This window comes from Ctenocephalides felis, unplaced genomic scaffold (assembly GCF_003426905.1).
Source record: "Ctenocephalides felis isolate EL2017-DRISC unplaced genomic scaffold, ASM342690v1 CF-g0.4_SCAFFOLD_01604, whole genome shotgun sequence".
Classification (NCBI taxonomy): domain Eukaryota; kingdom Metazoa; phylum Arthropoda; class Insecta; order Siphonaptera; family Pulicidae; genus Ctenocephalides; species Ctenocephalides felis.
Genome location: NW_020537758.1, coordinates 19,061,485 through 19,083,547, shown reverse-complemented (window position 1 = coordinate 19,083,547; position 22,063 = coordinate 19,061,485). Strand labels below are relative to the sequence as shown.

Sequence of the window (22,063 nt, the reverse complement as noted above, 5' to 3'; positions counted from 1 at the left end):
TAGAAGTTTTAAAATAATTTAATATAATGAAGTAGTATTTGGTATTATGGAGACATGTTATAAAGAGAAGTTTCTGTAGCGCTATGGTAAAATCCTAGCTTTGTAAATACAAATTGCCGAGTTAAAATTCGCTTTTCGGAGCCTAATATCAAGCAGTACTAATATCTATTTTTACTTGAAAATATAGATCAAAATATGTTTCCAAAAAAGCCCGATCTGAAGTTAGTGCAATGAGAAAAAGGATATAACTGAATTGCCTTCTAGTATAAAAAATAATAAAAAATAAAAAATAAAACAATCATTGAGTTGCCGCCTTTCCCTAGCTAATTAGGTAGTGATTGCACCACAGGACTTACAATTAGTTCAGATTGTTGTTCAAATATAAAATATATTTTATGAACAAGCATGTGCTAATACAAAAACATTTTATAATCATAAACATATTTAAAATATTTGAAATATATTACAAGTCTCTCTGAATCTACTGCGTGATTTTAAGCCGATTGGGCAAGGTCGAGCGAAGGTCAGAGGGTGGAATAGAAACCATATATCAAGGTTAAAGGAAAATACGCAGTTGATATTGCGGGATATAAATACTAAAATAAATTTTAATTATTATATGTCAAAAAATATATAAAGAAAATAAATATAGCAACGACAATTGTAATCGATATTACTTATATACAATTTATAATAATAAAAAAAACGCTTGAAAATGTTTGTACGACTATTTGCCTTTAAAAATATTAATTAAAATCTTACAAATGTGTTTAATATATTTTAAAGACTGATGTTTCAGTAATATATGTTTCAATAACAATTGTATTTAAATTACAGCATTTGTTACAATATCGAATTGCATATATGTCATATTATTATTATATAACATAAATTATATCTGTAATATATTATATTAGATCATCTTGATAAAATTGATAAAATACTTGCATAACAAAGATTTAAACCATCGTCTTCTCTTAAAACTAACTATTTTTCAAATATAGATTTTTCCGTTTATCAACACAACGACGTCATAGTTGTTTCGGAAAAATACATTGATTACAAAATCGTAGTTTTAAAAAAAATACATATATATCAAATCCACTAAAAATAAATTGGCAAACGTTTAAAAGTCGAGAAATACTTTGCATTTGGCATCATAAAACATGTTTTTATTAACCCGCGAGCGTATTCTAATAAATACAACATAAAAATAATTCGCGATATTCCAGATGAAAGATTTGAATGATGGCATTGTGTAAAGGTCAAGAAATAAAAAAAGAATTAAAAAAAGATATATAGATTCTCATAAATCAATTATAGGATTATTATCTCAGCTAAACTATTTGACTAAAAATTAGTCATTATCTTTTCAATGTTGCATTAAGGCTACTAAAGAATAGTCGGGTCTAAATAGGAGTCCCAAATTAAATCACTTAGAAATATTTATAATTTTAATTATTATGTTTTATTATGGTTTATAAATTATATCTATACCTTGGCATCAGAGAAATCATAGTCAGGAGCAAAAGCAGCATTCAAAGTCGAGATGGATAAAACAGAGTTTTGCTCGAGAGGGTGTCGCAAAGCAAGCCTTCGTCACCAGACAAACTACGGCTGAAAATATTAAAAAAAATATAATAAAAATATTTAATCTTAATTAATAATTTAATATTTGGCAACATCATGTATTGATTAAGATGTCATGCTCAAACCCCTGAAAAATAATCGTATTTGAATGGGTTTAAGTTGAAGACATCTAATGTTATAGCTTCAGCTCCTAAATAAGGAGTCACCTTATTTTCAAACAAAAAATACAATTTTATACAATGTACTGGAGAATAGTAAATCATTTTTTATTATAACTATTATTGTGTTAAATTATTAGCACTGATATTTAGAAAACATGGTTAGTGAAATTAGATTTCTTGCTTAAGATCTTCATTTCGTAGAATATTCTAACATATGCTGTTTCAAAATACCATTTTTAGTTTATTTTTTTATTATAAATGGAGCGTTATTTCAGTTTCTCTCTATAAATCATTTAGATCTCGTTCCATGAAAATCTACGTCTTCTTTCAACATTTGTGACACCTCAAGGTAGAAAAGTTTGAAAATAAATCCTAGCATGCATCCGTCGCCTTATTGTTGGTCAAATAAGAGAGGATTCGTTCGCAAGTACAGATGTTTATTTTCAATTCTAATTGTACTTTGCCAAAAGCATAGCAAAAATATCTGGCAGAGTGAGATGTACAAATGCTTGACATGTATAAATAGATTTGCTATCGTCAACTGTTGTACTTATTGATATTTGGCATAGATTTGAATATTTTGATGCACTTATATCAATTGAATAAGGAAATGGATGTTAAAGCTCATAACTTATTGAGTGGAACGCCTTATGCAATTTCTAGATTTCTAGAAAAACAATTCATAAAATGAGGATATAGAAATCAATGAAGAAATTGATTTGAGATGGTAGCAATATTCCGAACTCACAATTTAGAAAACCCAACACTTATCTAAAAGCATCAACAAACCTACAAGGTTGATGCTGATAAAATTAGTTTCATACATTCTTAATTATGCCAAACTAACATGGAAATACCATATTCAAAAGAAACGGCCAAAAAGATTGAAAATCACGAGAAAGAAAACTGTAATAGTTGTTAAACCGAAAATCTCAGTTGAGCACATGAAACAAACTTCTTTTGTGCAAAGTCATGTTGAAACCAATTTGGACGTACGGAATACAGCTCTGGGAAACGGCACGCAAATCCAACATCGCCATAATACAAAAATGTCAAAACAAGATTTTGAAAAAAATTATAAACGCACCCAAGTATGTCCCAAATTAGTTGGTTCATACAGATTTAAACATTAACACTGTTAAGGAACAAATCGAAAAGTTCAGTCTGAGATAAAAGGATAGAATTCAGAACCACCTTAACACATGGCCAAAAACTTAATAAAAAACCATGGCATTGAACGGCTCAGAAGATATTCTTTAGTAATCCTATAAAATGTAGTAATACTCGTAGGCTTAATTAAATATTTTCACAACAGGACTACATCTATACAAATATATAAACTTATCCAACATCGAATCGATCACCAATGGGTCACTCTTTCGACCTTTTTTCCTTTATTTAATAAATCCACAAAATTACTGAATGTTGTATAAGAACAACTGATTGTAATTCTTAAATGTAAATAAAAAAACACATTCTTAATTATTTTCATTTAAAAGACATCATTGTAAACATGTTTTTGCCTCAAATGAAAACATATATAATTCTTCTAATAGTTTTTAAAACCAGATCATCATACTTGCTAAAACTTGAAGAACGTCTACACATGGTTGAAAACAACTATGTCAAATGAAGAGTTAAAAACTTGGAACAAATTATTTCAAACACACGGTTATAAAAGTACTTTTTATTCATAATAAAATATACTTTTTTCATATCACATATACAATATAAGGATCATTTATAAACTATTGTATAGTATTATATGAATTTCATGATAAATTAATAAACTGCGACGATATCTTCTCTCGTGTTTTTTCTTTTATTTCATTCAAGACTTCCAAGTTGAATTCAGAATTCAGGAGTTCCATTTTCAGCAAACGTATGGCATTCTAAAATAGATAAAAATGTATTAGCAACAATGGTAACTAATCTTCCTAAATAATCATGTTAATATGTTTGTATGCAAAAATAAAATTATTAGTTTATATTTTTTAAACAGCAATGTCTTACCTCAAGTCTTAATTTTTCTTGTGGATTGTAAAAAAGTTCGCCACCTTCAGGCTGTGACTTTATAACAAGATATTTCCTTAGCCGATTCAGTGTAGACATTTTCAAGCAAGACATTTCTATATAGTTCATATCTCGATTAATTTCGAATTTGACGATGTCTCCATTTACTCTAAGTTTGAATTCATCCGAAAAATGTTGAATTGAATCAGGAAATAATTTTGTTAGCAAATCGGACGTAATAGGACTCATACATTTGAGGCGTGTTTTTTTACTTGTTGACATGCAGTATTGATCTGTAGGCAATTGGGAATATATGATCATTTGGTCAATAGAGTTATATAAGTCGTGAGAAGATGTATCGTCATCTATTTTTTCTATTTTTAATAAACTTTCTGTGTTTACAAAGTCTTTGGTTAAATTGACTTTGGCGCCTATCTTGTGCCGTTCGTCTACAAGTATTGTTTGGATGCTGGATTTTAATTCGTAGCTTTTGCAATTTACATCACATTCAGAAGAAACTATTATCGTACTTTTGTTTGTAGGAATTCTGTACAAATTATGTACCAAGTCGAATTTTCTGTCTAAATACTGAGTTTTGTAATACCATTGTTCAGTAGACAACAAGGGACAAATGTCTGAGTGTATTTTTAAGGTTTGTTCTAAATAATATTTGTTTTCCTGGAATTGATTTAGTTGTTCAATTTTAACATCATGTTTGAAATATTCTGTTAATAAATTTGATCTCAAAACCACTCCTAAATTCTTTATCAAAGTATTCTGTTTCTCTATATCTTTAGACACTGCATCCAATTGTGTCGAATAATTTTGTATTTCTTTTAAAATGTGGACGGCAGAGTCGATATTATCGATATCTAAATCAATAGCATTTTTGGTATTATCATCTGTTTCTAATATATCAGTTTTGATCCGGTACAATTTATTTTGTGCTGTAATGCATATGGCAATTCCAAATTGTTTGTAAAATATTATGCTCGTCACAAATTGCAAAGACAGTTGAAAGTATATCAGTTTGAAGTCTTTATCAATTTTGCATAAATAAAAAGCTTTGTAATCGGAGACTAAAAAACTGTTATCGTTAACCAAACAGTACGAGTTCCATGTAATTGCTGATATAATTTTCGTGAGTTTATTATGACTACGGTAAAATATGTGGCTTTGTTCGTTCAGCAGAAAGTATTCATCATTGTCTCCAAAAAAGATATCGACAATATTTTCAAATACATCATGATCGCATAAGGAAACTTCTGAATCGTTCACGATAAATTTATAACATTGACCATTCAATAACAAAAAACCATCATTTGTTCTTTTAGACGAAGAGCCAGGTTGGTTATTATAACCTCTCAATACTATTTTGGTATGTTTGATACATTCTGTATCAACAATATGTAATTTTTGCCTTACAGTTTTAGTTTTGCATTCGAACAAAAACAAGTCAGCTTTACCAGAAGCAAAATGCAGTAAAACTACAAAACTTCCACAATCATGTATCGCAAAAATATTAGATAACATAACATTTTCGCAATAAAAGTTGTTGTTTGACCCCAGCCAAGAAAATCGTGAAATACAATCCTTTATCGTTGTAGTTAATACCAAGTATTGACATTTGGGCTTCGAGTTATTCTCTAAGCACTGTTTTATGTTGTTAATACAAACAACCTTTTTACACAAAGTGTTATATATTAATAGAGATTCACTTATATCCGGAATTATTTTCAAATTAAAGCCTATATGCAACTTGAACAATTCTCCCATTGTAATTCTGCTATGGCCGATTGTGGGTTACTGAAATAAAACGAATTAACAAGTAAAAAGTAAAGGTACAAAAGTTCAAATACATATTTTTTTAGACACCTACCATGATACACAACAGTAGTACAAAAATTATTTTAAATACATTACGGATCATCCACGTAGAAATCACTTATTAACATTTCTAAAATCGTGCAATGTTCAGCTATTATTACTTTTTAACTTCCCGAAGGAATTTTTTTGACGATATATATCATGGTCTTATAGAACGTACTGAAATATCACGGCCTGACGACAAGTAGTTTAATTTTAAAAATTCATCAATAAGAAAATTAGTGTTTTTCTTGAAGTTTTTTTAATCGAAAATTAGACGATTTACTTGGTATAACGATAGAATACTTGGTCTTATTGAACATACTGAACCATTAAAGTCCTACGGAAACTGGTTCAATTATAAAAATTACTGATTTGTGAAAATTTGCTTTTAGAAAATACTCCGAGTTAACGTGTTCGTTCGTTTTCAATTAGGTGTAATATATCCACTCGGAATTCTTTTAATCGCTCATAAATTAATTTATTTTGTATTGATTAAATCGATTATTTACACATATCGGGAAGTTCATGTAACTTACCTCAAGGCAAAATACCAATACCAACTAGTCAAATCGCTTTTTGTAAGTCTTTAATAATATTTTACGAAATCACTCAAAATCTATGTTATAATTAAATAAACCATAACTATAAAATAGTTTTGGAGTCTCAGGAAAATTGTCATTTAAATCTAAAAAGGTCCTAAAACGAAGAAATTAATAGAAAAAGTAAGGTGGATTTGCTTGTGCTATTTTTCAATCAACTTTATTTTAATGCGTTTATTGACTTTTGCCTTGAATAATGTATCAATTCAAATAAGTTCAGATATCAAATTGCTGCAACAATTAGTCCATTCATAACATTAAATCTGATATTTGTTCGATATAAACATTAATAAACATAAACGGAACAATATAAAATTAATCAATATGAAACTTAAAGCTTTTCATAACATTTCTTTGGTAAGAAAATCTATACAAAATGATATTATTGTAATCGTTACATTTCTGAGCTGAATATGAGCTTTTTGGATAGCTATGAAATTTATTTTTGCTAATATTCTTATTACCTTCCCGTAGGGTAAGGGTAATTTATAGTAATGGGCCAAAAATCGAAAATGAAAATTTTGGCATATCATCACGTTTTAGAGATTTCTGAACATTTTGGCATACCTCAGAAAAAGTGGATGTGTGTGTGTATGTGTGGAGACAATTTTTCGTCGACGATTTCGGGCGTATGGATCAACCGATTTGAATGATTCAAAAAACATTCGATTCCTATTGATAGGGAAATGTGGTGATTAGTTTTTGGCAAAAACAGGTCCAGCCATTTAAAAAATACAGAGCTAAATGTACAAAAATGGAAGTTTTTGAAAGAACTAAGCATTGGATTTGAATGATTCAAAAAGCTTTCTGCTTGTATTGACAAAATAATTGCTTGCAAAAAAATCTCTTTTTTTTAAAAAAAAAATTCTATATCGAAAATAATACGGATTTTAATTTTAATTCTGGCTAAAGTTCTAAAGCTCCCTTATATACCTTAAATAAATAATTTTAACTTTGCAATTCAATTTATATTCTAATTCTTATAAATAGTAGAAAATGTTACAGTATTTATAATAATTTACTTGAAAACATTTAATATTCCCCGAACATTTCGAAACGGTACGGGAAGTTCCAGCAATTCGCCTTAAGGCACGATGCCATACACCACTAGTTTTTATTTATCCTTATACCTGGACGCCCAATCAATGGATTGGCATTCGATTTAGACCTTTTTTTTAAGTACGACCAAAAATTTGCTGATGTTCAGGTTTGAATAGGTGCAAATAAAGGAAAAAAATGTTGTATATAACAATCAGATTGAAAGTAACTTTTTTCTAAAATCGTCGTCATCAGTATTAGGTAAAATTTTATTACCTTCTTTGAAAGTTTCCTAAAAACAGCGATTTCAAAATTTAAAAGCTATTTGATAAAACTCGATAAGGACTCGCGTTGATTAATTTTGTGCGACGGTCGGCTGAGTCGTTCTTTTTTTGTAATTAGCGGATAAAAGCAAAATTTATCTCACAGATATCTTATATGACGTTCATTCAAAGAATTACTCTCGCAAAACATTCATTGTTTGTCTATTATTAATTTTAGATTAGTTTTGCAGGACAAGCCGCTTTGTTATAATTAGTAGTTGAGAGCAAAAATTTTCATCAAGGTTTTCATCAAAAATTCTGAACATATTTTGAAAATCATTAGAAAGATATCAATTCGGAATCGTGCTTCTAAGTTTATGGTAAAGATCGTCCCTGCTGTTTCTTCGTAAATAAGGTGGAAGAAACAACGTAACAATTTTAATCAAACTTTTGGCACAAATAGAGATCATGGTCAAAATCATTAAAGTTTGGTATATTGGGCCTAATGTTTTGAACATATAACATGTGGAATTAATATCAATTGGTTTGATTAAGTTTCAATGAAAAGCCAAAATTTCATTTACATAGTTGAATATTTTATCGTTTCAATTTTGGAAGTTGCTAAATTTGTTTTCTTCATGATTAAGTCTACGCATATCATGAAGTCCATGCAACTTGCCTCAAGGTAAAACACAACTTACATCTAGTTATTATAATTATTATAACTATAATGGCGTTAGAAAAATTTGTTTTGCTTTATATGCTTTAGCTGCATAGATACTAAACGGACAAACGATGTTACGGAACCCATAGAAATGTAAACAAAATTGATACACAATATTAAAATATCTGATAATTTGATGTGCATATGCATGTCTGATGATTTTTTTTTTACTTTGTTTACGAGATCCCCGAAACCGCTAGACCTGCCTTCCCAAAAATTGAATGAATTCTTCATCTTGTCAATACAAGTAAAATGTTTTTTGAATTATTAGAATCGGACGCCCCGTTCTTTTAAAAACTAAGTTACCATTTTTGGCACTTTTTGCCCCGTATCTTCGGAACGACTTGTCATTATCAAATAAACAATGACTTCCTAAATGCTTTTTTTAACATTTTTAGAAAGTTTGACTTGCGTATGGTAATGAGAAGATGTGACAACAGCGATGGCTCGCAAAGCAACATTGTACAGTAAGGTAATCAAGCAACAGAAAAATATTAAAGAAAGAGCTGGTCCTAAAAAAAAATATATTATTCTAATAATAATTAAATTCATTTAATAATCATATTTAATTTCTATCCTATCGATACTCAAAATTGGATGAAATTCTCATAATGATTACAAATGAAAAAATTTTCCCGTCCTTACAATACAAAATCCTTTTAAAAGGTTAAAGAATATTTATTGTATACATATTTCTCAGTAATATTCAAAAAAAAAAACTTAGACCCAAAGGCCTAAAAAATGCTCGGAAACGTGCAACCTTGCGAAATATGATCGCTAAAGTTATCTTTGGGGTCCTTTTTGACCCCAGGTGTAGGATAATGTTTAAAAAAAAAATACGTGCATTTGGCAACCTAGGTGAAAGAATTTGAGATAATTTATTCAGCGACTTTTAAAATTCAATAAGTTTTAATAATTAGCAAATTAATTTAAACCAAAAATGTGATACTTGTCGGGCAAAAATGTAGGACAAAATAATAAATGAAGATTTAGTTGTCCAATTGCAGCTAATCACTCGTCCAAAAGTGCGTTTTTAAACAAAAATTCTATTTTCTTAAATAATTTTATAAATATATTTAATTTTAACTTATAGCAGAGCAATATCTTATCGATATTAAAATTAATAAAAAAGTTGATAATTAGAAAATATATATATATATATATATATATATAAATATATATATATATATATATATATATATATATATAATATACATATATATAATTTTCCTCACTCTGCAAGCTTAGTGAAAAATAGATGAAAAAGGATGTACCCACCATCCAATATTTATGATACATTTTTTCAGCAAATCTATTTCCTTCTGATAAATAAATATAATTAATATTGATTTAAACCGAAAATGAAATAATAAATTAATAAAAAAATAATTATAAGGAAAAACAAAATTTCAAGCAATAAAATTAAAAAAATGTTATTTAACCCAGTTTTCATATTTCTGATTCCTACAAGAATAAAATTCTTACAGCCAAAAATTCAACCATCATCTAATAACTTTACAATTATTACATAATAAGAAGTTTTTTGAACCAAAAACATTTCAAATAGAAAGAAAAATAAAATTTCCAGTTAGTTAAATCTGAAAGTCAACCAGTTTTCATGTTTTTGATTCCTACAAAAAAAAAATTATCAAAGCCAAAAATTCAACCATTATCTAAGAACTACTGCTGAAGAAAAACAAAATTTCAAGTAGTAAAATTTTAGAAAATAGTTATTTAACCCAGTTTTCATGTTGCTGATTCCGACAAGAAAAAAATTTTACAACCAACAGTATATACTAATTTGTAAACAATAAATTGTAAATAACTTGTCAGCATTCTCTGCTAAATATAATTATTTTTATAGATTGCAGAATGAAAATAAAATAAAAAAAAGAAAAAATCTTCAACAGTATCCAAAATTTAATCAAATCATATTTCTCCGCAATCTATCCAACACAAATATTTCAATTATTACAAACAAATAGATACTACATTTTTTTCCTGCAGTTTATAAATGTTTGTTTATATATTTGCAATAGATAACAGTACAATAACAGTCTTGAGTTAATTATTGAGTTCATTAATATAAACATTTTTTTCATTATATATTTATACAAGCCAGTTCATAGGATAGATAAGTATTTTGCAATAATTAAACAAAACTCGAGGCTTATCTATTTCTTTGGTTTATAATGGAATTAAATATTCAAACAAATTTTATCTCTATATTTAGAAATAACTTTTCAATAATAGAAGATATTTGAATGTTTGAAATGCAATGAAAATTACAATAACAGAGAATGTTATCATAACTATAGCAAAACATTTCAATCGTGAATTTAACTATATAGATATATTAAATTACATACTACAGAATCAAATGATCAAATGATAAAATCACAATGTGATGGTATATATATATATATATATATATATATATATATATATATTATCATTGTATTATCAACTGACCTGTAGTATCCCTGTCCCGGAGACATTCCCAGCTGTGTTTGCGGAGGCGACAGAGCCTGCAATTCCCTGCTACCCTGCTCAGAGCTAAATCTCTTATACATAGCTTTGTCTCCTCCAGCGAGTTTGCAACTGTAGCTTTCAATTCTTCCTGATATCGTGCTGTCTCCAGTTGTTATGGAAAGAGCATTATTGATAGCTTCGAAGCGAGTGCTTTCTAAAAGCTTCATTGTGAAGGTTAGATGAGAATTCGAGGATTGATTTGAATAAAATTAGTGTGAGCTTACAAAGTTGTTGTTTTCGTTTTTGATTTAAGTAAATAGTTATAATTGTTAAACGATGCAATTATGATGATTTATGAATTTATTGATTCTGATTTATGAGATTTAATTTCTTTGGCGTATTGACGTTATAGCACCAGCAAGTTGTGAATTAGGGGGGCAACTCATATTTCTGAACATTGTGTTTGGGTGTATAAATATTCCTTTTCTTTTTGAGTGTAACAAGTTAACGGGGAGAACGAAGCTTATTTCTTTGGTGTGTTGCTCTTGGAAGATATTTGGGTACATTACAGAAAGTCTGACTGATTGTGAAAAGTATCGTTCTCGGATGGAAGGTCAATAATTTTCACTTTTTTATTAAAGCCGAATTCGGCTTGCTTTTTGCACAATTCTGAGTCCACTGCTGTAGAACAGTTTTGAGGAAATCTATTGAAAAACACTAAACAGTAATTATCAGTGTTCAGAACATAACATTAACTCAGACATTATTGTAAATTTCACGAATCAGAACAAGCAATGATACTTTTATTGATATGTAACTGTCAGAAATAGCGTCTCGGTGACAAACGGCTAAACTTTAGATTATTTCTCGACTCCGGAGCACAATATACATTTCTAGCACAGATTACCTTATTTAACAACGTTATATCTTATTGATTTTACAATTAATTCAATCAAAAACCACCGTTATACTTTTATTTAGGATACTTTATCAAAGCGTTAGTAAACTTCAGTAAGTACACAACAACAATATAGACATAATGACATCACGATTTTAGCCGAAGTCTGATTCGTCAAGTAACGCAACACAAAATGGCCTCGTCCACCTACCTTAGACCATTCAAACTAGAATGTTCTCATTCAAATGCCTATAATCAAATAATTTCGAATTTAGTTTAAACTGAAGACAATTCAAAACATAGATAAAAGAAGAGTATGATTCAAAATATTATATATTTATATAGTAAAATATAAACATGTAACACACAAAGATTCTGCATTAATATGTATTTACTACAAAACAATTTTTTAAATATTTTTTCCTTAATAATAATTATTGAAAAAACAATTTTAATAGAATTGCAAATTGCTCATATAAAATGAAATTCCATGTTCAATTATTGTTATGAAAAAGGATAATCACATAATAAATTTTTATTTCATAAAATTGCTTGTTAAAGAATAATATATCAAGCACAGATATCAGTTATACAGAATCAAAGTTTTCAATAAAAGCATTAACCAACAAAAAACAGAATTACATCAATTATTTATTATTCAAATGAAAAAAAAACTTCATTTAATCATTCGCTTATAAAATCAATTTTTTTTTTAAATAAATGGATAAATATTTCTTTCTGATCACAACAAAGGAATTTAGCATCTATTTATAATTCAAATAAAAAAACTTCAATTAATCATTCTTTTATAAAAATACTCTTTTTAAAACTAATGTAGCAATTATTATTTTCCAAATTAAAAAAAAACTCTATATGATCATTATTTCTTTAAATCTTTTTTTTTAAACAAATACATACTTATTTCTTTCTAAACATAATAATAGAATTCAGCAATCATTTATACTTTAAATAAAAAAGCCCAATTAATTATTTGTTTATGAAAATACTCTGCTTAAAACAAATTTAGCAATTATTTATAAATCACATTTCAAAAAAAGCTTTTTTAATTATTGGTTAATACAATCACTCTTTTTAAAACAAATTATTAAATCGAATTATTAATTACAGCAATAGAATCTAGCAGTTATTTATAATTTGGTTGAGCACAAAACAACATTTAATTATTATTAAACACCTAAAATAAATACACAAATTTGCTTTTAAAATCATAATAAATAATAATATATATAGATACATTTAGGATACTATATGATTTTCAATGTTATTTCATGTTTAAAAGTTAAGTTTGTAAACTAAAGATTATTTATTGCACATGTTAACAATTAACATATATACCAATTATTATATTAAAAGAATACTGCATTCATACAATCAAGAATTCATAAATAATGATCCTTGTATCAAATGTTCTTATAATCATTAATCAATTAGAAGTATTTAAGCCATATTTATTTATTTACTTACTTATCTAACACTCATGGCAATTTTTCTGGTATATCTTCTAAAGGAACAAATATAAAAATAAAATTAATAAAATGTGAAAGAATAAAAAAATACCAAAATATATAATTTTAAAAAAAATGTTAATAAATAAACAATAACAGATTGAAGAAAGTTCTTATATGATAACAGAATTTTGTGGTTCTCTTTATATTTTGTGGATTTTTTTATATTTATTAATATATTTTTACTATCAATTTACCAATATATTTTTGTAATTTTTATTATTTTTTTATTGTATACAAATAAAAATTATTAAGTGTTTGATTTTCTTACATTGATTACTAAAAATATTTGATAATATATTATAAAAAAAATCACATCTATCCATCTAGGTTGAAAGGCCTAAGGTCATGACGTATTTTTTATTTATGCCTAAGCGTTGTTTCTATGTGAAAGATACAAGTATAAGCGCGAATTTCGAACAGCAAACGGACAGATACTAAAAATAATGAAAACCAGGTGATTGCAAGGTTACTCTTGCAAATTTGCATGCTATGTAATATTGAATATTTATGTATATTACAAAACATATTTGCTAAAAAATGAAGAAGATGATTTTGAAGATAACGTGGAAATATTAAATTTTATTAATGTCTATATAGGACATCATAGTAGGAAATATAAGATAAGATCTATATGAATCGTTTTAAAATGCTAGATACAGTCTTGAATAATTAAGACCTATAATCAAATTAAGTTATATTCATATTTAACAACATCATACTTTCATAAATAATTTTATAAATCCTTGTCCAGGAACTGATACATGTTTCACCTGCAAATGTATACTGATGCACAACAGTAATTTACTTCAAGATAATTTTCAATTCTAATTCTAATTACATAATTTTAATAGAATGCAGAAAATTCTGGAATCTACGTGGAGAGTGCATTCAAATTCCTAAATTTCAATAGGTCGAATACAATTTTTTTTATAAAAATAGCATCTGTTTTTATGATTTATAATTATGGAAGATCACTGGATCATGCAATACATTTTACAAAAACCACAATGCAAGTTTTATATAGCTGAATCTCTAAACTTTTCTGTATTTTTTTCAAAGCCACACATGTGCTTATAAGTCCAGACAACAAATGCAAAAAATAGACATGAAAATACTTTGAGAGGAGAATAAATATGTTTAAATGACTCATTTGTTTGGTTTAATTTCCTATATTTTTAAAATTTAATCAAAATGTATCATTTTAAATGACTATAAAACTATAATTAACTGTTCTTATAAAACAATATCTGAACCATCTTCAATTGCATCAGTTAACTAAAAAGTATACTAGGAGCATTAATAAAGAAATTGGTAGAAATTGTATTAATTTTTCAGTTTTAATAAAAAAATATTTTATATAATTAAAATATTTTTAATTAAAAATTATTTAAACAGGTTTTGAATATATCAGTTATATGAAAAAAGGTATACAAGAGCGAACAAATAGAATAATAAGCAAATAAAAAGAATCATCAGTAATTTCACTCATTTTTGCAAATGTATTTAATTTTTAATTAATCATCCATTAAAAGGAGAATTAATAAATAACATTTTCACCAAATAAATTTACTTGTTTTGAGTTTGAACAAACTTGCCTTAAAAAATATCTAAATATTCATTTTCAAAGATCTGCACAAAAGACCAATACCAATTTTTGTACTTGCATAATTGGAGATTTTTTAATGGCACAAATTTTAATTAATATCAGACTAAAATACAGTGAAGATGATCTTGCATAACCAAAAAGAAAAATATGTTTTTGGTACATTTTATGGCTTTTTTGCTCTTTGTTTTCAGTTTTTTTATTATATTAGCTCTAGTAGATATGCCAGTGGGAGTATCTACTAATTTGTAATCAACTATTTTACTATATTCATTTAGCATTCTCTAAATGTAATAAATTATACAGATTGCAGAATGAAATTGAATAAAGAATAGATTATGAAATTTGTGGTATTTGTGTAACCATTTGATATGGTGTAATTCTAAATGGATTCACGCCTAGGGAATTAGGTAGGTTCCCCATAGGTCTAAAAAATATGCATACCTAAAATAATATTAAAATTTCTTCTGATGGCAATTAATATGAACTGTAAAACTCGCCCAAAAATAATTGGTTTAGAATAATCTCCAATTGCAAGTGTAAACGATATCTACATTTGCTACAAGCTGATAGATTTATACCATCTAATTATAATTATAGTTAAATCTGGTTATAAGTTCAGATCAAGTTATTTTTATATATTTTCTATAGGTCAAAATATAATGAATATTAAAATTTCTTCTGATGGCAATTTATGTGAAATTGTATTAGGCGTTTTGGTGTAAGAATAGAACTTAGTGGCAGTATGCTAAATTTAGCCCTACGGCCGGCGAACTTGGAATGAACAACCAACTCCTCGTGCAAGCATGAATTCATCCAATTCATCTCGCAGTTGTGGCGAAAGCATATACGGTTGCTTCACCCTTTTAAAAATTAAAAAAATGTGATATTTAACCCAAAATATAGTGATAAAATAAATAAATTGTGTTAGAAGTGCATGGAATCAATATCTGTTGTTTTGATTAAAAATATGTGCTAGTGTGGAAGTAAAACAGGAAATTAGGTTGATAAAATGTGGTGAGTAACAAATATTAGTAATAAAGTAAAATTTGTTTTAAAATGTGTAACTTGTGCTTAAAAATTGTTTTTTTATGTTAGTATCATATATGAAAGCAGATGCTATCAAATAACAGCTTAAGCCTTGCGCAGGTGTACGTGTGCAAATATAGAAGTATAACTTGAAAGCCAAAGAATCTATTTTTTTCCTATTATTAGTAATATTAAATTCATAGATTTATAAAAATCGAATGTAATTATGAATACTGAAAGTACTCTAGTAATGTTACACGTGTTTAATAGATACGACAATCAAATATATTGCTAGCAAAAATAGGTCTTTTGGACATACAATTAGTATCAATAGAAAAAAGTGATCATTAGAATATATATATATATATATATATATATATATATATATATATATATATATCAACATATAATCTATTTTTGCCAAATAGGTAACGAAATAAGTTTACATGTGCACTCTAAATAATTAAAGGAAAGTTGGATTAATTCCCAAATATGTAGTCTTAACAAAATTTTTAAACTTTGGTCTTCTATTGTCTTTTTTCTAAAAAAAAATGATATTTATATTTCTTTTTGAACTGCCTTATAATAAGAGAATAGACCAAAATTTAATACTTTGTAATTTTTTTATTTTAATAGGAATTTTTGAGTATCAGAATTATATCCCAATGGATTATAGAATATAATTGTTCGATTACTATTCGACATTTGTATTTAAAATTTATAAAAAAAATCAGAATGCTATGGCTATCAGAATTAAAACTATTGCCATGATTTAGGGGTTTGTAAAATCATGACTCATTTTTCAAATAATTTATCTAGATTAAAATAGCAAAGCAAGTTAAACAATTAATACTTCCTCACGATAATATCATGATAACCCATTATAAATCACGTATATATTATTAATTAACTGTTATTACATATATATTATTAAATATTACAGATTTTCATAACAAAATAATTTGGAATTTACAAACTATAGTTATAGAAATATATTTCGTAAATCTAATTTATTTGCCCCAATCATTTAGAATGTATTTATAGGCCACACGTTCATAACAATCATTTTTAGGTCAGGCTGCCACAAAAGTAGTGTTAAGAAGACATTATAAACTGTATATGCTATTTCTATACACATTTTTTTTATTTACTAAAATATTATATTTATTAAAAAAAATAACAATACAAAAAGAGCATAAAATTTGACTTTTCCTTTAGGAGGAAGGCAAGTTGCAAAAACTTGAAATAAAAATGTAATCTCGACTTAATCAATGAGAATTTAGATTTAGCAACTTTTAGAATTGTGGCCACAGAAATTTAACATTTTGCCACAAAACATTATTCCAAATCTTAATAATTTTTTATATATAAACTACTTTTCATATAAGCTCATAATAGTTAATAATGCTTGTTACGACCATGAACTACTATCATCATAAAAAAAATATCAATATCACAAAAAAATTATTAAACTTTCAGAGCAATCTTTATTAAAAACTAATTAGGACAATCCTCAAAGATGCCAAACGTGGTCAATTTTTTGCATCTTATCAAGTTTTAAATAATGACTTTTAAAATTTTAAAATCGATTCACTTGTTTTTAAGAAAACCTCAACGACAGATCAAATTTTGGTATTAATAAAACCAGAATGACTTAAAACGTCGGGAAAACATAATATTAGTAAACTGGATTTTCTGGCGAAAACAAAATATTCAAAAAATTAATAACATATGAAATTGGAATAATAATAATTATTATTTTCTAGATTAATTTATTTGCTATAATATATTTAAATTGGATGAAACCTCTAGATACATAGGAGACGCATTATAAAATGCAAAAATAGTAAAAAAATAATAATTGAATAAGCAAAATAGAACACGCGTGGTATTTGAAAATGCGTTAACACATTTTGGCTATAATAAATGCAAATATTGTTTTAATCTGAATAATTTTCTTCAATACCCATCTTGTGGCAAAATATAAATCAAGCCAGTAATTCTAATCTGATCTTAATGTCCATATTGCAATAAATCTGTAAGCTGGATATAATATATTTCTGGCAATGCACCAAAATGTGCATACGGACGGACGCACCATTTTGCACTTGTCATTTGACGAAAATCCAAGTAACTGCTAGTGAAAATAAAATTAAGACGGATGATATCGCCTCTTTAAATAGAAAATAATTTAATGACAACATATACGTATAGCACTTCGAGTACTGAAGTCTTTGTCTAGAGTTAATGACTCAAAAATATTTTATAGACTTTCATGATTCAACGGCACATAAGGCTAACTACATAGTACATAAATTCAAAACACGATGCTAAAATTAGAAATATAGAACAGTTGTTGTGAGATGTATATATATATATATATATATATATATATATATATATATAAAATCACTACACTTTTATATTTTCTCAATTTATTCTGATGTATGCGAAATTTCTACTTTTCAACGAGGTTGAACCAATTTGAAAAATTAAGATCCATTAAGAGAGCACGCTCTAAACAGTTTTTTAATTTTTATTTTCTCCACAGAATGTTCAAAATTCAAAACCATGTGAAGTACTCTTTGGGAGAGCACATGCAAAACACCAAGTCATGTGTGCGAAGTGACAATGCAACGATCAATCAGTGAACCATCTTCACAACCACAAGAAGTATCTACAGAGTCTAATCAAGTTCCAAATTTAGGAAGAAGAAGTTTACCAAGACCAACATCTAGCGGATTTTTTTCGTTCCTCCGTTGGTTTAAAAAAGATGATAAAGACACAGACAGTGAAGACGAAAATTTAAGTAGACCAGTGAGTCCATTATTTTCTAGCAATGAAAGTGTGAATTCATTATTTTCAACAGCAACAGCCACAAGTTTCGCTTACGTGCCTCCTAATATTTATAAGCCCTTCGGTACAGCTTCTCAGCCAGAAACCCTCATAGCTCCTGGACCTGATACTGAAACTTATCGCAAAAGACTGAGACAAAGGGAGCGACTAAAAGAATTGGATCGCAATTTAACCCTGCGAAAAAAATATAGGTTGTATGCTGCGGATACTTTACGAAAAAATGATCGCATAGACTTTAGTGATCCTAAAAAAATAAAAACTGAAAATAATGGAAATTATTGTGATTTAAGTTTACCAATAACAAGAGTAAGTGATATTAATACAAGTGCAAATGGAAGTGTTGTAAAAGGTCACAGAAGAACTGCCAGTGATTCATCGAAGGATAAACGAGCTGGTGCTTATGTTCATGTTAAAGGTAAAAGACGTGCTCCACCGCCTCCTAAATATAACGGTTCAAAACAAACTAATTCACAATCGAGATCATCAACTATTTCCCGCAAAAAGCGTCCAGCACCTCCGCCACCAATTGAGCTAAAAAACGAAAATACTAAACCTAATAATTTTAATAATATGGATAACCCAAAAGACCCTAGTGATATTCCTAAAGAGGACCCTTCAATAGCTAATGATTCATTGAAGCTTGAAAAAGGTGTTTTGAAACCAAGCAAATCCATTATTATTAAAGAAGACATGTCGTTAGGAAAAGAAATCAAAGATGTACCGCCAGTATCTCCTAGGCCATGGTATAAACGCACAGGTGGTAACTCTAAAGATTTCAAAAAAGATAAACCTTTAGAAAAATCTAAAGATAAAGAAAATGCAGCTTTTCCTGAAGTGAACTACTATAGAAGTAGTACCGCAAGCGATTACAATCCAAGATTCAGTTTCTTCTCAAAATTAAATGATAAATCTGATGATAAAAAGAAAGATTCAGAAAAAAGAAAATCCGGTTTGTCAATGTTGGCAAATATAAGCGAATTAGATCGCGAAGCAGCAGCAATTGTCAATAGCCAACGGGCACAAAGCCAAAATGACGAGTTTGATGAAATTCCGAGTTTTCTTAGACCACATGTTCCAGACAAAGAAGAGGAAAATGGTCCAAAATCAGCAAGAGACTTGATATCAAAATTCAATGCTATCACAAACGTGACTAAAGTTACTGTAAACTCAGCATTTTTCAATCCGAAAGAATCTGCGAAATTATTTCCAAAGAATGCTAATAAGCCACCAACCGCTTACTTTTTACAAAACTCTGATTTATTAGGTACTTCTTCAAAAACAAGTCCCGCTCAAGAATCTGAAACACCGCCAATGAAAAGAAGTATCTTCAGCACATCTGGATTTACAAAACCGGCCTCAAACTTAACTTCAGTAGATGATATTGAATCAAAGTTGAACTCGGGAATTCCAATGAATCGCACAAGTAATTCTCCTAAATTAGAAAAACAAGAGATCAATGACAATCTTGATAATGAATTTCCTAAAAAGTTTCCAATGAAGTCACAATCTTCAGTCAATTTGAATTCGTCTATAAATTGGACTTGTAAAAACTGTAGCGCCCAAAATCCGCACTGGAAATCGACCTGCACGAGTTGCAATGTATCGAAAGATAATATAAATGATGGCAAATTGAACGCAAAAATTACAGATTCCCCCAAAAGTAGGAGGAAACGGACATTAGGTGATTGGGAAAAAGAACTCAAAAATACTTTCCAACAAAAACTCGAAACTCTTTGTGTGATTTGAAAAATCATCATCTGACAGATCAATATTTAAACCAATAAATGAAAATGTAATAAAAATGTATTGAACCAAGAATAAAGAAGTATATCAATTGCACGAAACCAAAAAAATGGATGTAAACAACTTAAACATTTCAACTAATAAGAATTTAAACCTATAAATGATAATGCAGCTAATAAAATGTTTATTAAACCAAAACATGGAATTCAATAATGATAGTTCATTAAACAAAACATTTGTAAAGCCTAACATGGAAGAAGTACGTAAATCAGATTAGAACGCTTTAGCGCTAATCTTGATGATATTGCTCCCATTCCTAATCGTGATGAAAATGAGTTAGAACAAAGCAGATTATTTGAACGCTTGAGAGAAATGAAAAATTCTTTGCCGAAACAACATATTCCTCCACGGAAACCTGTTACCCCGGAGCCTAAAATATTAATAAGCCTGAGCATATTGTACACACACCTCAAAACTTCAAAGATGATGCAAAGAATTTCCCTAAAGATGATACCAATAAATTTGGTTGCTATTAAAAAAACTCAGGTGTTCAATGAACCTGAAACTGCGAAGGAGCCTGAATGTCTGTCTATGTCGTGACGACTCATACAGAATTTGATGATATCAAAGTTCGGAATGAAAATGCAAATAAACCACTGAAAGGGTCTAGTTCATGTCAAACAAGTGGTGTCATAAGAAAACTCGAGCCGACTAACAAACCGCCAACAATCATTGAAACCATATTACCTATTATGCCAGAAAATTATCAAGCACCAGAACTAAAAATTAGAAATAGAACATACGAATTAATACAAGCTCGTGATTTTGTGAGCATGAATAATGCTAAAATAAATCCAATTTATCAAAAACAAAAATCCTTATATGAGTCAATCTAAAGTAGCAAGTGCAGAAAAAGGACACATTCACACTAGCGATTATGATGTTTAACAGAAGATCTAAGAATTTCCAAAAAGTATAATGAAGAATCGAGATACAGCAAATAATAATAATAATAATACTGTAGAAATTAATAAATTGTTAAAAAGTTTAGAAAATGCGATTGCTGATGGACGCCAAATGGACGCGGCTAGACTTGCTAAAGATTTGGCAAACTTAAAAGTAAATTGTTCTGTTATCAGACAACAGAATCAAAATTCTTCCCCTAAAGGTGGTGGTCCAGTTATTGTAACGTAAGTTAAAAATAATGAGATAAAAACTAAGATTACATAACATTATTAGTAAGTTGTTAATCATTTAATCTTTTACAGTTTGGACTTATATGTGGAAGACAAACTTTCGCACCAAGGCCCGATTTTGCTACAAATACCAAAGTGTATGACTTTATTGGGTCTAAAGCGCAAAATTTTGCATGATTTTGAAATACCAATTGCCATCCAACGATGGATTCTTGGAAATCAATTAGCTACTGATGATTTCAAGGACCTTAGAAGAATATGGAATAAGAGAAGAGAAAGTTCAGAGCTCAATTTATTTGTATTTGGTGCACCAGGTAAATAATGAAGATGATTATGTAGTTATGTGATTACGAATATAATTACATCTAATTTGATCTGTATATTTAATTTTTCAGAAGATGACAAAAGAAGGTCCCAAGCAAAGACAACAAAATTATTGTTAGTGGACCCAAGTTTGATTCCAGATATAAAGCGCAATTA

At 28.1% G+C, this 22,063-nt stretch overlaps 2 protein-coding genes and 1 pseudogene across 4 annotated transcripts in view; 1 reads left to right on the top strand and 2 right to left on the bottom strand.

The window, feature by feature from the left end:
- Positions 1–11,733, bottom strand: part of LOC113373221 (repressor of RNA polymerase III transcription MAF1 homolog) — a 23,476-nt gene extending 11,743 nt beyond the window's left edge. Inside the window, exons 1-2 of one of the 3 annotated variants that reach the window (XM_026613525.1) lie at positions 11,014–11,733; positions 10,730–10,950 (exon numbers count right to left, since the gene is read on the bottom strand). In XM_026613525.1, the coding sequence (XP_026469310.1) occupies positions 10,730–10,830 (101 nt within the window). In that variant the 5' untranslated portion in view covers positions 10,831–10,950; positions 11,014–11,733. The other 2 variants (XM_026613524.1, XM_026613523.1) reach the window with 2 other exon arrangements.
- LOC113373222 overlaps positions 1–22,063 on the bottom strand; it is a 93,643-nt pseudogene that overhangs the window by 41,284 nt on the left and 30,296 nt on the right.
- Positions 18,420–22,063, top strand: part of LOC113373476 — a 15,104-nt gene continuing 11,460 nt past the window's right edge. The window contains exons 1-3 of the mRNA XM_026613771.1: positions 18,420–20,325; positions 21,439–21,577; positions 21,656–21,897. Coding sequence (XP_026469556.1) covers positions 18,420–20,325; positions 21,439–21,577; positions 21,656–21,897 — 2,287 coding nt within the window. The remainder of the gene's footprint in view (positions 20,326–21,438; positions 21,578–21,655; positions 21,898–22,063) is intronic.